Source organism: Bombus vancouverensis, chromosome 9 (genome assembly GCF_051014615.1).
Source record: "Bombus vancouverensis nearcticus chromosome 9, iyBomVanc1_principal, whole genome shotgun sequence".
In the NCBI taxonomy this organism is placed as follows: Eukaryota; Metazoa; Arthropoda; class Insecta; order Hymenoptera; family Apidae; genus Bombus; species Bombus vancouverensis.
Genome location: NC_134919.1, coordinates 13212339 through 13227433, shown reverse-complemented (window position 1 = coordinate 13227433; position 15095 = coordinate 13212339). Strand labels below are relative to the sequence as shown.

Sequence of the window (15095 nt, the reverse complement as noted above, 5' to 3'; positions counted from 1 at the left end):
ACCATTGTGCGCAGCAAAAAGTGACCGCGGTATAACGTAGGATGCATCGGCTACGCGACAAAAAAGAATTAATGTCGGCGGGAGGAGAACGCAGATTATAAGAAATCAACTGGAATTTCGTACCTTTTATGCCGTGAAATCACTGCTGTCTCCGAATTTTTCGTTTCACGAGGATAGACTCAGCGATGCTTTGCGAAAATGATAAAGAATTCGAAAACTACGTGTATACCTCTTGGTTATATCGGAGAAAGTTACAGAAGGCACGGTTTTATTACAAGAGACCATAAAAGTAGAAACCACAGGGAGCTTCGAAAATTTCTTGCTGCAAATGTTCTGAAAATCCTGAGTCAACCAGACAACAAAGACCTCCTTGGGACAAGGGTGCAAAAAGTAGCGGTCGAACCGCAGTTTTCACTTCGACCGAAAGTCAGCCGCAGTAAATTAGGTAATTGCTACCGTCACGTTGACGAGGCCAACCGAACAAGCAGTCACCGTCGTGGCGTATTCGAAACAAAGACTAAACTCCAGGATACAATAGAATGAAAAACCATTGATTTATAACGAATTGAGGAAGTCGTAGAATCGGTGGCGCCCTTTTTAGGTCCTAACCTAAATCAACACGAAAATTCCTATTTGAAGTTACTGCGGTCGTAAAACCGAGTGACAACGTCGGGTTTCACGTGATTTACGAAGAGCGCGAAGGGGAAAAAATTTTCGCCCGTGCCATGTCGAGAACGTTTCGAGCCCTTAATTGCTCGGATAACGTGCTGCCGCCCAGGTTCTCAGCGGCTGCTTCACGAGAACGACGGCAAGGGTGACGTCGTTAATTTGACGAAGGAGAAAGCGAAAAATTGATATTCGAGAAATTTTTGATACGATAAATTTCGAAGCAACGCGACATTGACGAGACTTTTTTAATTGATTTTTATTTTCACCGCAATGTTAACATTACACGGCGAATGTGCGATATTAAGAGCATATCATTTTCAAAATTTTATTCTTTTCTATTTTATCCGAAGTGCAATCATGTACGACATAGTCGAATGCGGTAAAAATAAAGGAAGTAAAAAGGAATGCTATAGCGGTCGAGGGTTATAAATTTCGGTTTCAAGAATTTGTCAGGCTAACATATTGGCGGATACCTAGTCTCTAGAGAAAGTATCGGGCTAAATGTTCAATAGCGATTCTCAGGTCCTCTGGCTACCACCTGTCCTCCTAGGGGACTCGTTTGAAGAAATCTCTTCGTTCTTCTCTTTTCATTCTGCTTGGCAGCCGGTGTGGCGAGGAAAGCCAGCGCTAATGTCACCCCGATGACAATAAAAATTTGTCGCCAGCGTAGTTGACGCGAGAAGTAGCTTTGAAAGCGATTTCCTTGGGACCATGCCGGCGCTCATAGAAGCAGGACAAAGTATCGGCCTAAATTTTCCGCCTTGCCACGTTTGTTAGCTGAGAGAACGCGATTTTTTTGGATCGTGAAGAAAGATGGACACACGCAAGGTGTTTTTTTTTTCGGGATAATTCTTTAGAATTTCGCGCTACGATTAAAATTAGGCGACGCTTGCCGTTGTCAACTCGATCGGAAAATTGAAAATGTCGGTCCCAGTTTCGCTGATCAACGTCCCTTACTTAGATAGTATTGTTAGGAGGCTTTGGAAGAAGAAGAGCAAACGCGGACACTCTGAAATAATATTTGAGAAAAATATTTCCTCTGGCATATGCGAGGATTAAGAGCAATGTAAGCCGAGCGAAACGAGGCGCAATATTTTTCCAGGACAGATAAGCCGCGGGTTTAACTTCACGCGCCCCGGCGTTTTACAATCCGATAGGCAAACTTCTTTTGTTATAGACCACGTTCTCTCGTTCCCTTCGAACGCGTTCGCACTTCAGTATACCATTGTGAAGCTCGAGCAATGCTCGGTAATATGACTATAATTTTCTATTGTATCACATTAAAATTTATGATACACGAACCTCGACAAGAAGGAACAGCCATTCACTTCAGGACTACGTGTTCCTATATCGTTTATCGTAAAAAGAAAATCAGCTTTTTATGAAATTCGACGACAGAGGCATGGATAGGATCTAAATCTCGACCATCACGAATATGCGTTGTCGCGACTGCGGCTTCGATTCGAATTCTATCTAAAAGAGAACGAAACATCATCGTTCGTATTCGGAAGGACCACGTAATCTGACAGAAAATCGAGATTCACGTAATCCTTCGTGTGGAGGATTAAGAACGACAAACAATGCTCGCGAGTGTAGAAAAAGAAATCGTGCGGAAGATGTTACACGACGATGGTTGGTTGGAAAAGGTTGGTTCGTGGTTCGAGATTAGGGAAAGGAATGTTGGTGGAGACGGTTACGGATTACGGATCCTAGGAAAACATCTCGCACCTATGGTGTCGGAGAAAAATCTCCGTTGGCATTTCAAAAGTTTAGAGAATGAAAAGGCTTTAGACTTCAAACATGGATTTCTACTTTAAACAGAGGTGACCAGTGATCTATTAATGCGAAAATCTTTGAAAATATGTTTTCGTTTCTGTGTTGTCCTTAGTGTAATCCAATGCAAAATTGTTTACTCGTAGCTTTTTGACGCGATCGAGGAGTGAATGTTTCGGTGGAAAGATTGAAACATCACATTTTTATCTAAAAAACTCCGCTATAAATTTCTAACGTTTTTGTTATACAATGACACCCTCTTTTTAGCGAGATGATTAATGTCATAAATTGAAATGCATTCCGAATTTTTTTCATTAGCAGGAATGCACAAACTACGATGACAATTCAGGAGCAAGATTCCCTCGAGATTCTCCCCCGATCCATGATCGTGTGAAAGGTTTAAATGGGTTTCGGGAATCACGTGCGGCGTGTGCCGGATATATTTACCATTGAAGATTGATCACTGTGTATCTGCCTATAATCGACGATAAATATTTGATTCGAACGATACGGATAAGATAGAAATATTCAATTGATCGTGTAATCTTGTCGTATGAAATTTTTTGTCAAGCATTAAATCGTTCTTCTGTCATTCGTAGCAAGGCTTACTCGCAATGTATACACACTGAAATTATAATTGGTTCAAAAAGAAAAAAGAAAAAATCGTGAGCATCCCGATAGAAGCAGTATCACGTCCGATGAGAGCCAGTGGCTCTTAAAATCAGTGCAATAATAAAAACATTGGAGCACGGCGCGGTGGACGTCGCGACGAAATCACGTCGGTCCAGGTGTGAGAAAAATTCCTAGCACAATGAAATGTCATTCTCCATTGAAGGAACGATTCGTCGACCAAATACCACCCCTAAATGGTGCCTAGATGAATGGCTCTTCTATTCGTGGGCCTTTTTCTATTGGCAACTGGCACAAACGAACGAACGCCGATCAGCGTGTTTCACAGGCGAACTCGCGCGCGAGGGATGCAACTTGGGCCTGTTTAACGTCATCGTATATTTCACCCTACAATCGGACTGCCAGACAAATACCCTTATTTGTACACATCCTGTGCATTGTGACGTGTATCGCGGGGCACCCAGGGAGCACGAGCGACTTCCGGTGAATATGTTCCACCTCCTTTTCTTTTCTCCTGTGCCTCGCCTTCTCTCTATTTCTTTCTTACTTTTTCTATTCTTTATCGGTCGACCCCGCGTGTCTCCGTAGCTACTCGCCCGCCTCTTCCTTCGCGTTCTATTTCTTACTTCTTTTATATTCACCGAGCGAAGGTGGGTGGGTGGGACAAGATCGCGTACCTGCCGGATGAAAACCATATTGGACCGTTCTATGGAGGACCTTCGATAACGTATGTACATCCCTCGAATTGCTATCATTCGACACCGATTCCTTCCTTCCCGCCTCCTATTCTTTGCACGAAGCTGAACAGAGAACTAGGAAGGAAGTTGTTGTTGTGCCGCCGCGTTACTCGGATGTCGGCTAATTGCGACTAAATTTTCCTGGACATCGTGAGGATTTCGAAAACGGCGGCCAAGTTTCTTTCTCGTTGTAGGGACAGCCGATTATCTACCACCTCGCAGCTAAAAACGTTCTCGTTTTTGGGAGTTTCTTCTCAAGAATTACCGCTGGCCGGAAACGTATTCCAATAGCGATCATTTTGTGGAAAGAAAGATTTCTTAGAAAACGTTTGTTCATATAGAATTTCACGAACAGAATCGAGTTACTCCGCAAGAAAATGTTGACTCGCCAAACATCGACGTTTTTAACAGCGCATTTCAACGATATATTATATAGTATATTCGACGGAAATTGCGAATAACAGCGGAGGATATGATGGAACGCGTCCATCAGTACGTCACAAAGAGACGCGATTTCACGATCGATCGAAGGCGAAATTTAATTTGTTCCGCGAGCAGTCAATTTCGAAGCAATCTTCTTCTTCCCCTTCTCTTTTGCGGAATGACGGAGGTTGCTCCTTGAAGTAGAATGGCGTTCTAGACCATATGCTGGCGACCATACGGCACGTGGATAATTACAGTGAAACGCAATGCGATTGTAATACGAGGGTGGCTCTGCACCGAGATAATATTCGCGGCGACAGATTGTGTGCAGAGCATACCAAGGGAATTCGAATCAACGTTAATCGTACGTTTGCGAAGGAAGTACATTATTTCGATAAGCATAATGCGTTAAAAATCTCCTACTTAAATTTTATAAAATCGCAAAAATAGATTTCTTTCTTGATAAGGAGATAGTTATATTTTTATCTTTATGAGATTAAGTGATTAGTTTTAGTAACGGTTATTCATACACAAGAGGGGATCATATATGAAGTCCATAAATATTACGTTATCTCTGTTTCAAGTAGAATCGTCGTAAAAAAGCGAATAAGAACGCGTGATCAAAGAGTTTCGACGAAACGAAAAATCGCAACTCTTTTCACAATTTGGCCTACTTTTCTGCCAACAAAATAATTCGGGCAGAAGGACGATGATGCAGTATGGTCGACCATATGCCGAGGGACGGTTCCAGCCCACGGATAATTACAAGGGATGCTACGCTGCCTTCAGAGGGTAGGGGCGAGCTAAAATTCAATGGTGGGGCGCGTGGCTACATAAGGAAGGTACCGACCTCCGAAGGGTCGCAGTCTGCTCGAAATTTCGGCGGAACAGGAACCTATTTCTTTACTCGTTAGTCACGAATAACACGCTATACTTATGTTTATTTGATTTTTTAGATAAATTAAACATTCCATGATCTCTGTATAACTGTAATCGAGTGTTCGTTTTAAAGACGACAGTGAACTTCAAAGAAAGTGAACTAGTGAGTGAATATACATTACGGAAAAGGTGTGATTTTTATTGAACATGGAGATTACGTGGTTTCTTTTCTTCGTCTGGTGTACCACGTTTGTTACTGGATTCGATCTCGGACCGATCGTCAGAATTGCTCAGTGCAGATCGCAATGTTTGAAGAAGCATACCGCTGATGGTACCTGCGATTGGTACACGGGGCAACAACAAACTACTTGTAGCATGGTGAATAAAAATTTATAATTTACTTATCTCGTAATTTTTCCAAAATTTAAGCTGCTGTAGTAAACTTTGTTCAAATTGTTACCATAGAATTTGCTTATTATAAAATTACCGCATATTGTTAGTTAAATATTGAAAAGTGTATGAGAAACGAATGCCCAAAGTTTTGAAAGCACCACGAGCACAATGCTGTGTATGCTCCCGTTTTCTCTCCATCCTATTCTTCTCGCCTCAAATAGTAGCAACTGGAATATGTCACGAAATTTTAGGGATCCCCGTGCACCCAACACGATACCGCCAGCTTTAACGTGACCCTTTTTCCTAGTCACCCAGAGTTCAAACACCGAAAGGCACGTCGCGTTTAAGAATTCTTCCGAAAAACCAACATTCTTCGTACGTCTTATGTTCTCGGTCTCCGAACAAACAATAAACAATCTTCGACGATATCTCGGGAATATCCAGAAATAATATATCGAGATGAAATCACACGCGTGCGAGCACGTAAGGTGACGATTCGATCGTCTGGAAATCCGATAGGGTCGTTCTACCGGCTCGGTGTGACGATAAATCTTTCCCGTCGGTTTTATGGCGCGTCGTGGAAAATCATGGTGGTCCCCGATGTTCCCCACCGTCGAATGCACCCCTCTACAGGACAGACACATTGCAGATGGACAGATGGGAATCACGATCAACTCACGCACAATGCGGTGAACGGCCGCGTGTGTGCTCAGGGCGTTGCTCATTTAGTGCACAGGGGGTGTCCATTAATTTCAGAGAAATCGATGCCATCTCACTCGTGTACACCCACAGGGAGACCCCATGACTGCCTGTGAATAAGAAAACACGCGTACACACGCCTATGCTGCGCGTGGAACATCATCGAGAACGAATCGTGAAGAGTTTGAACGCAGGAAGAGGGAGGTGACGATGATACATTCAAATTTATGCTCAGGGAACGAGAGTCCTCGAGACTCGTTTCCATAGGATACATTAGAATAACGATTCTCGGAGGAGGCGGACGCGTGGAGGTGGCTTAATGAAGGTCGCGCGCGAAGAACCCCCTCGTGAGAGAATTACGCCCGGATAATGACGACTATTCCTGCGTTGGAAATTGTTGCGCTCGCTTTGAACCGCCCTTTTCGTCAACGGTAATTGTTTTACTCCGGACAATCGGACGTGAAGGGGAAGCTGGGTGATCGACCGATTGGAAACGAGGGGACAGCGTTTTAAATTGCCGACAGGTTCAGCTCGACGTACCGAAATGTTGCGGCTTTCCAGACCCTTTGATGTTCGTGATATTCCTAAAATTTATGTAATAGAATTACGTTCAAAGGAAAATCATGCAACCGTGCATTTTTTGGCTAGACACGCGAAAGTAAAATTTCTTCCTAGATCAATAGTTCATCTAGATCAATAGATAATTATATGAACAAGGAAGCGTAGCGGTCGTATATCGTACATTTAATCGTAGTCTTTTCGACGATGACGATTAACGGCTCCCAAGACGCGTAGCTGAAGAATGTGGTCGGAGAAAATGTCAAGGGGTCGATCGCTCCATCAAATTTCATCGAATACGACGATGATTGTGCTGTTATCGAATTACAATGGGCCGGGGATCGTAAAAGCCGTGTCCCCTCGTTCTGGAAATCAATGACTATCCGTCGCAAAGTGAAATAAACGGGATGAAAAAGATCCGTTATCACGTTTCATCCTCCACGCATTTACATTTACCCAGAATTTTCATTTACGGAACAATCCGCTTTTACGTACATATTTTGACGGCCAGTGTGGGAGGCTTACTCTTACTTCTAGCGTGTTTCTTCTAATATTATCTACTTCCTTATACATGATACGCAATACTATTCTTCTTGGTTTCGTCTACACGAACGAACTAGAAATCATCAGAATAAAAAAACAAACGATCCGAGGGAATTATCGCGAAGCTGTTGGAGGATGGTTATGTTGCTTTCTGGAGGCGTCTTTTGCACGAAGAAAGGGGACCTATAACGTTTCTACGAAACAGCCAGGCTTAGAAGGAACACATCGTGATGTAGGATAATCGGGAAGGGGGGGGGCAAAGCACAGGGATCTCGCTAACTCTCTCATTCTCTCTCGGAGAAGAGACGAAAAAAAAAGAATCTGGAAACAGGGCTCCACAAGAGACGGTATCCCAATAAATATGAAGACAACAACGACGGTGCCTGTTATGCCTGAAACAGGTTGGAGCTAATTCGGCCCCCCTCTCTTTTCTTCCTTTCTCTCTCTCTCTCTCTCTCTACCCACCTATCTTCCTCTCTTATACGTTCTTCCTTTTTCTTCTCTTTCCGACTGCACCTTCTTCCTTCTCCCTTGGTTCTCTCCGTGGCCGCTTAAATCGCTCGATTCAACGGTCCCGCCGCCTTTCCTTCTTCACGTTTCTTGGCTGCGTCGTCCCTCTTCATCCCCCTCGTGTACCATCGTTCCTTTTTACCCGTGCGTCCCGTGCGTGCAAGAGCTTTTTGTTCAATGCTGAAACCTCCCCCTGCCACGCTCGCTTCTTTCACGTGTGTAAGTTTTTTTTTCTCTCTTCTGTGTTACAGTGCTGGCAGTACTGCGAGGCCCTCGAGAACCAGTGGGAGAAGACAAGAACCATTTGCGAGGGCGACCAGTATCTACATGTAAGTAAATTTACGGGTGAAGCAATCTTTTGGATTAGGGAGATTGTACTACAGAAAGAATTTTCGGTTTCTTGAACGACATAATTCGCAAAAGGTAGACACGGGATCTCTAGTTCGATTCTGAGTTTACAAAATCTCTACGAATAAACACCGACGAAGGTATTCGTAATGTCTCGGATGTTTGAACTTTTTTGAATTCAAGTCGAGTCGACAAATGTGCCAATGATCTCGACCGTGTTAAATCGTTGGAAAATTCGGATCGATCAAGCGTAAAGGAAATCTCTTACGTCGGTGTTATCTTTGGAAATTTCAAAGCCAAAGGAACAGACCGAGAAATATACAGACGAACGACGGTGAGACGAAAAGAAAGGGAACTTTCGATAAAGGGAATTCCGACGCGATCTACGGTCTAGGAAAATCCTTAGAAACGGCTACCTGTCGATTTTTACGGAAGGCTGAGTTGCTTTGTCGTGCAGCGAACGAATTTAAACTCTTCGTGTATCGAGCTCCGCAGAGATACGTATCTTCTTCAAATATTTGGAAGACGGCTGACTACCACGTTTCGAAAAATCTTTAAATCCAATGTCAATAAGAACTCTTTTTTTTATATGATTTCCGCAAGATAAAAAGGCCGTTTCCTTTAAAGAAATCGTTAATTGTTTCTCCTTTAATGCATTATTTGAAGGGCGGATGTCTGAGATAGATAGTCGCTATTCGGGGAAAAAAGGTTAAAAGTTTGAGTCTTCTTCTGCAAAAGTTTCCTTTCTTTCAGGAAATCAAAAAGAGTAAAACTAACGATATGAAAATTTCTTTCAGTGCCCAGCTTGCCAGACAGTGTGCACTTATCGGAAAACTAGAATAGAAGAGAAGTATCTACCATCCATGTTGCCAGCACCGAGCAAGGCACCCATCATCCTGGACAGATTTGACGTTGCTGTAGTGATGCGCAAGCTTTACAAGCAATGGAGAGTTGCTGGATACTATCCAGGGGAACGTACTCCGAATCTAAGGCCGGATACCTGGATTATAGTCGCCATGGAGAACGGCATGAAGCATTACAGTTGGCAAGAATGGATTCCAAAGTTAGAATCTCTGAAAGAAGGTGCTTTGTACGAGGCAACGATCTCATGGAAGGATGTCCAGACTCAGCTTCAGAAACAGAGATCTTTAGAACAGGTCAGATTCAACAACCGCGTGAGACAATTCTTCCTAGAAAAGTACGGAGAAAAGGTACTGGCGGAGTGGAGAAGCCAGGAAGATTCTCCAATGTCCGATGAAATATTTCGAAGATTCTTCTTCAGAAGGAAAGACGATCGGTCCGATGATTTGGAACCGGACAACACTCCTTCCACGAGCAATGCTTATAACGATAGGACCGATAAGGATCATATAGGAAACAAGGAATCTTATGTGGTTTCTTGGGAACCCGAGACTGGTGGTCTTATGGGAAATCAAGTTACGGACTCGAATTCCGCACAGATTTCTCTTTTGCCTGGGACAAAGTACCTCGTCAGGATCGCTTCGAACGACGGTCCCGGTAGCTTCCCCATCGAAGTGGATACGAGGTCTAATTACGTTCAAATCAGAAGAATAGAGCAGAAGATCGGGGAATTACATCCTTGGGATATCTTCGCTGCTTTCGGTTGTACTGTTCTTTTCATAATCATTTTCACCTTAATGAAGGTTTGCAGGAAGAGCAAGAGCGTCGAGCCTGAAGAAGTCTGAAGATGAATCCATCTTGCTTCGAAGATAGACGAATGTTGATGAAGCATCGTCGACGATGATAACAAACTGAAGGACGTGTTTGCTCTGACAGGACCGAATCCTTCTCTAGTAGATGGAGGAAACGATGTGGAAGGATAATCAGTGGATTCTCACTGTTGCAATACCGACAATTGAAACCGTCGAATGGAGTTTTATCGTTGCGTTACACTCCAAACGGCAATACGATTTGATTAATTAACAATGTAAATTCTATGTCTGTGTAGATATAAGGTCGAATGTCTTGAAAAAGAAACACAACCGAGTTAAGTATTATGTGAAATAGTTTTTAAAGCGTGTGCATGTCGTTGTGAGTGTTACGATTCCGCAACTACGACGATTGCATCTTTGTAAATGTTGACGAGGAAATGTACAAAAGATCTAGCTATTTTTTTATATGTAGTAGAATACTAATTAAATAACTTCTTGCTCAATACGCAACGAACAGACTGTAAGAAAGTTCCTAACGACGAGAAACAAAAATGGCGCCAATTGAGGTGCCAATTTCTGTATTTATTTGTAAATAATAGCTCGGAAGCTTGTACATAAATTTTAAAAAATAAATAAACTACTTCTAGAAACAGCAACGTTTCTTATTAGTACCCGTTTCTTATTAGGACACAAAGAAATGCTTAATAAAAAAAGATTGAATTATAGGCTACCTTTTTCTGTAAGTTACAATGTCGGTATTCGAAAGCATACGTTTCGGCATGAGCGGTTTTCTTTTAATATCACCATGTAAATAGGATCCCAAATCCTACTTTTGTTGGAGGTCCACTTCCTTGTCTTCGGATTAAACTCGGATAACGAGGGTCCATAGGTTTTTTCGTTGAATTTAAGGGGGATTTGTCCTTCCATATCGAATGGATTTATGCTAGATTATAGGGGGAGCAAAATATTCCTGTACCTTTAGGCATACAGAAAGGAGAATTTTTTTGACGAATAAAAGAATAAAAATTCCCGTTAAATAGGATTCGCAGGACATAACTTCGTTAGGTACTACCTATTAGAGGCAGTGATCTCCCAATTACTGTTCTTAAAGAAGTACGAGTCAAAGAACTGTTATTCACGACAAAGAAACGACGATCTCAGCCCGAGGGGACTTTATCCGAATCCTATAACTGTAGAAGCTTACGAATCCTCCCAAGAAAGTTCTAGGTACGTCCATTTCCTTTCCGTGACAGCGGCGAACGCGAGCTCTCAGGGGGAATGCCTCCTCTCGGCTTAGTCGAAGAAGTGCATTGAACTTTCCCGAGCGAATAATAAACTCGTCGTGAGTCGACGAAAAAGTCAAACGGGGAGAGCGTCACACATGCGTACTCATACGATCTCACGCGTCCGCGAACGCTCTGCCAGCAGCACGGACACGATGAAAAAGTGTGCCGTGACCTCGAACAAGGTCCCGTTATCCAAGCCGAAGCCTTGGACGCGGTCGTCCTCAGTCTTGACTTGGAAGTCAAGCAAAGATGATACTGCTGCTCGCTTGTCTCAGTCTCCTGATCAGTCCCGGTGAACTGGGCAATCTATACAATGGGCATACAGCCAGTGTTACCACGATTTTCGGGCTCGGTGCGCTGCCTTTTGGATTCGCAGCCGGACCCAGGTATCGTCATTAAACATACTTTGATCCGTTTTACGTGATTCGATTCGTAATCAATATCCTATTTATTTTGGAGAGATTTGTTCCGGTGAAAGTCCTTCAAAATTCCTCGCAGACAATCAGTTGTATTTACGATTATGTAAATTTTGATTTTCATCTCAGCAGGTAGAAATTAATTCATTGTGTCGAATGCTACGTTTAGAAAATTAGAATGAGAAAAGTTAGTTATAGAAAATAATACGTGGCTATCGAGAACCAGATTATAGTATCAAGTTCTCGTATCACATGCTTAACGCATAATTACTCGGTCGTTGTCAATGTTATCTTATCTGTCAGTCGTATCTGTTCGCCTTGTTATCGCTTTTTTTTACTATCCTACATATTTTAAGTACCTCCATATTTCGACTTCGATTTCGAAACTAGATCCACTAAATTGCTCATTACCAATAATAACGACATATCTTGCTTTTGGTACCATTAGATTGTATCGAATCTGTATGTATAATTTTTGTTATACATTTTAGTTAGATAAATAATTTCTTCTACTCTCCATTTAGATACGTTCCCAAATGGAAGAAGCAAGCCTGTGAGATACCTGCCTCTCAACATCCAAACTCGCACTACGTTTGTGACGAAGCCGGAGAAGTAAAGTGCTTGCCAGGTAAAAAAAGAAACATAGCGTGATGGAGTTCATCGCGGACGTGGTTCAGAAAAACGCAATAAAAAATCAGCGATGTAGACATTTCTCTTTGTATAACCGGTGCTTTTTTTTCACTTAGGATGGACTGGCGATTTGTGCGATGTGCCAATCTGTCGGAAGGGGTGTGACCCTCTTCAGGGTTACTGCCGTCGACCCGGTGAATGTCGCTGCAAATTGGGCTTTTATGGCGAGCTCTGCGACAAGTGTGTAGCTCTACCAGGATGTCAGCATGGCAGGTAATCTTTCATCAGTTTTTTTATATGTCTCGGTGAATTAAAAGAAGCAAGAGCAGATGTAAGTCGTCAATGAATAACGAGTTACCCGTTAACTTAATCAGATCTGCGAAGTGAATATACCAATGGAAACCGCTGCCCTTTTCCGACTCAGGTATCGATTTCTAGAGCAATATAATTTTCTATAAGCGATACGGTTGCTAATAACCGATGGATGTAGTAGTTAGTTCTAGTACTAAAGGCATGAAATAGATACCGATTTCACCTCGCTCAGTGGCAAGTTTAATTCTCGCGTAACACGAAACGTCTAGTCTTTTCTACTCTCTTGAATATTGATCGTGCGGAAAAACTTACATTTAGCGGTAGAATGAATAACTGAAACAAATTTTCATTTTTAGTTGTAACGTAAGCTTCGAATGCTCCTGTGATCCTGGATGGAAGGGTATGTTCTGTTCGGAACCAATCTGCGCTTCCGATTGTCTATCCAGCCAGGGATATTGTGAAAAGCCCGGAGAATGCAGGTAAGGTACAACTCGTAATGGTTGAGTAATGAGCGGTTATCAGCGCCGGTAGCGACTGATCGAAGCAATGAAATCACCGTTTGCTCGACCCTCGTCACATTAACGTTCGTAGCTGATAATTTAGAGGAAATGTGGAAGCTACGAGATTGTTCTCCGTAGTTTTCCTTTCTTTTGTGCTACTTAACGGCAAAGATAATTTCTTAGTGAATCATTCGTTGCAAGAGAATCAGTCATTTGTGTACTTTCTTTTGTAGATGTCGATTAGGTTGGCAGGGTCCGAAATGCAAACAATGCGCTGTTTTGCCAGGTTGCGTGCACGGAACGTGCCAGGGTCCACTCGAATGTCGCTGTGAACCAGGCTGGACTGGACTTCTCTGTCAAACTCGTAAGTTATCCATTTTTTCTAGTCCTCGTATCTTCTCCAAGAAAGCATACATAAGTCTACTTAAACTTTCGTTTTGTTTTATGTATCTCGAACGTTTTCTCTCTGTGTAGCGGTTTGCTCGCAAGGATGCAGCCGAGAACACGGCGGTTGTCGTCGTCCGGGAACATGTAGGTGTCGCGTGGGTTGGACAGGTCCGAATTGCACCGAATGCGTCCCTTATCCTGGTTGCGTTCACGGATCCTGTAAACGGCCATGGGAGTGCCGATGCGAGCCTGGATGGGCGGGTGATCTATGCAACGAGAAGCTGACTTACTGCGACGAGCATTCAGGAATCTGTCGCAATAACGCCACTTGCATTAGTATGACCAAAGAGGATGGCAATTACAGGTGAATCCTTTGCACAATGACTTTGACAGTCACATAACTGACCATGACGATAAACGTAAACCTTGTTTGCAGATGCATCTGTCCACTCGGCTATATGGGTCGTCAGTGTCAGATTAAAACGATGGTACCATCGACGGAGTTGATACCACCGATGCCAGATCAAAATCTTGATTTAGAGGCGAAACCTCAAATGATTTTGATAAAGCCAGAAATAATCGAGAAACCGCAAAGTTTAGACGAGAAAGATAAAAATAGCGTAAAAGACGAGGAACAAACGGTTGAACCCCTTGGACCGATTGTAATCACAGATCCACCTTCTACTATCGATCCTGCTGCTACCGTAGGCAAATGGCCAACCGAGCCACCTACGGAACCATCACTCACGGAGAGAGACGATGAAAATGAGACGTAAAGAGGGGGTTTATTATCGACTGTTGTTTATTTAATTATTTAATTAATTTATTTCTCAATGAGGATCGACTTATCTTAATTATATTCCTCGACAGCTAGAAAGTCTAGATGTGATCTACAAGGATTTTTTACCGCTATTAAGTGAGACATAGGATAAGCGATGTTGTACTATCGATTTGATATCCTAAATAAATATAGCTGTAGACTTTTAATTGATGAATTTTTAATTTAAATATCCAGATATAAGCTTAATAATTTTAAATTAAAAAATTCAAGTTTAACTATATAATACAGGTTTAACTAACTTGTAACTAATCTTAGAATCTAGCTATTCGAAGCATTTCAACTTCTCAAGAAACTTCTCTGGACAGGCAAACATCAGTATCAAGAGTTTGCACTAGAGTTTCCCGTGAAAGCGACCGTCTTGCAACCTCGAAGCCAATTATTGCTTCTACTAGACGGCCATGACGTAAAGAATATGTACTTAAAGTACCACGGGTGCCCATACTGCCTTGATATATACGCATATAAACATTCTCGTGGAACGTCATGCTCGAAGGGGCATATATTCGATGTTGCACGATGCATAGTGCACTTCTCACGAGTTTTCCATCGACACACACGCTCCAGATCAGCTATCACGTAATCAACCGTCCAAGTCTCGTGTTTCTTACGTAATACGCTGCTTTAGACTCTCGGAACGTGCACCACTCCGGAGTCTAAAGAAATTCTGCATGCCAAAATGAGCGACTGTAGCCGAAGACTACGAACTTCAAACTGTCTAACTTTGTATCGACTCCGCGGGATCGTTAAACAAGTTCCAGAAGTTTTGAAGAACGATAAACTAAGTTTGAATGCGAAAAAGCAACTGCGACGAATCTGTAAACTCACCAGAGAACTGCTCCGAATTGAATTAAAAACTTGCTAAAATATGTTTTTGATACGCACAAATTA

General features: G+C 42.6%; 2 protein-coding genes across 2 annotated transcripts; both read left to right on the top strand.

Annotated features, from left to right (window-relative positions):
- The first annotated feature begins 4834 nt into the window (after positions 1-4834).
- On the top strand, positions 4835-10467 carry LOC117163640 (uncharacterized). The gene is made up of 3 exons (XM_033346126.2): positions 4835-5489; positions 8066-8143; positions 8960-10467. The coding sequence occupies exons 1-3, from the start codon at positions 5319-5321 to the stop codon at positions 9866-9868; spliced, it is 1158 nt and encodes a 385-aa protein (XP_033202017.1). The 5' UTR covers positions 4835-5318; the 3' UTR covers positions 9869-10467.
- Positions 10468-11336: 869 nt separating this feature from the next.
- Positions 11337-14353, top strand: LOC117163731 (uncharacterized). Its single transcript, XM_033346329.2, has 7 exons — positions 11337-11507; positions 12062-12165; positions 12284-12440; positions 12836-12958; positions 13213-13343; positions 13454-13730; positions 13803-14353. The coding sequence occupies exons 1-7, from the start codon at positions 11371-11373 to the stop codon at positions 14140-14142; spliced, it is 1269 nt and encodes a 422-aa protein (XP_033202220.1). The 5' UTR covers positions 11337-11370; the 3' UTR covers positions 14143-14353.
- Positions 14354-15095: the final 742 nt, after the last annotated feature.

Coding starts and splice junctions, on each gene's coding strand:
- LOC117163640 (XM_033346126.2), top strand. CDS start 5,319: ATGGAGATTACGTGGTTTCTTTTCTTCGTCTGGTGTACCACGTTTGTT. Junction 5,490..8,065: donor AACAAACTACTTGTAGCATG/GTGAATAAAAAT, acceptor TCTGTGTTACAG/TGCTGGCAGTACTGCGAGGC. Junction 8,144..8,959: donor AGGGCGACCAGTATCTACAT/GTAAGTAAATTT, acceptor AATTTCTTTCAG/TGCCCAGCTTGCCAGACAGT.
- LOC117163731 (XM_033346329.2), top strand. CDS start 11,371: ATGATACTGCTGCTCGCTTGTCTCAGTCTCCTGATCAGTCCCGGTGAA. Junction 12,441..12,835: donor CCAGGATGTCAGCATGGCAG/GTAATCTTTCAT, acceptor TTTCATTTTTAG/TTGTAACGTAAGCTTCGAAT. Junction 13,731..13,802: donor AAAGAGGATGGCAATTACAG/GTGAATCCTTTG, acceptor CCTTGTTTGCAG/ATGCATCTGTCCACTCGGCT.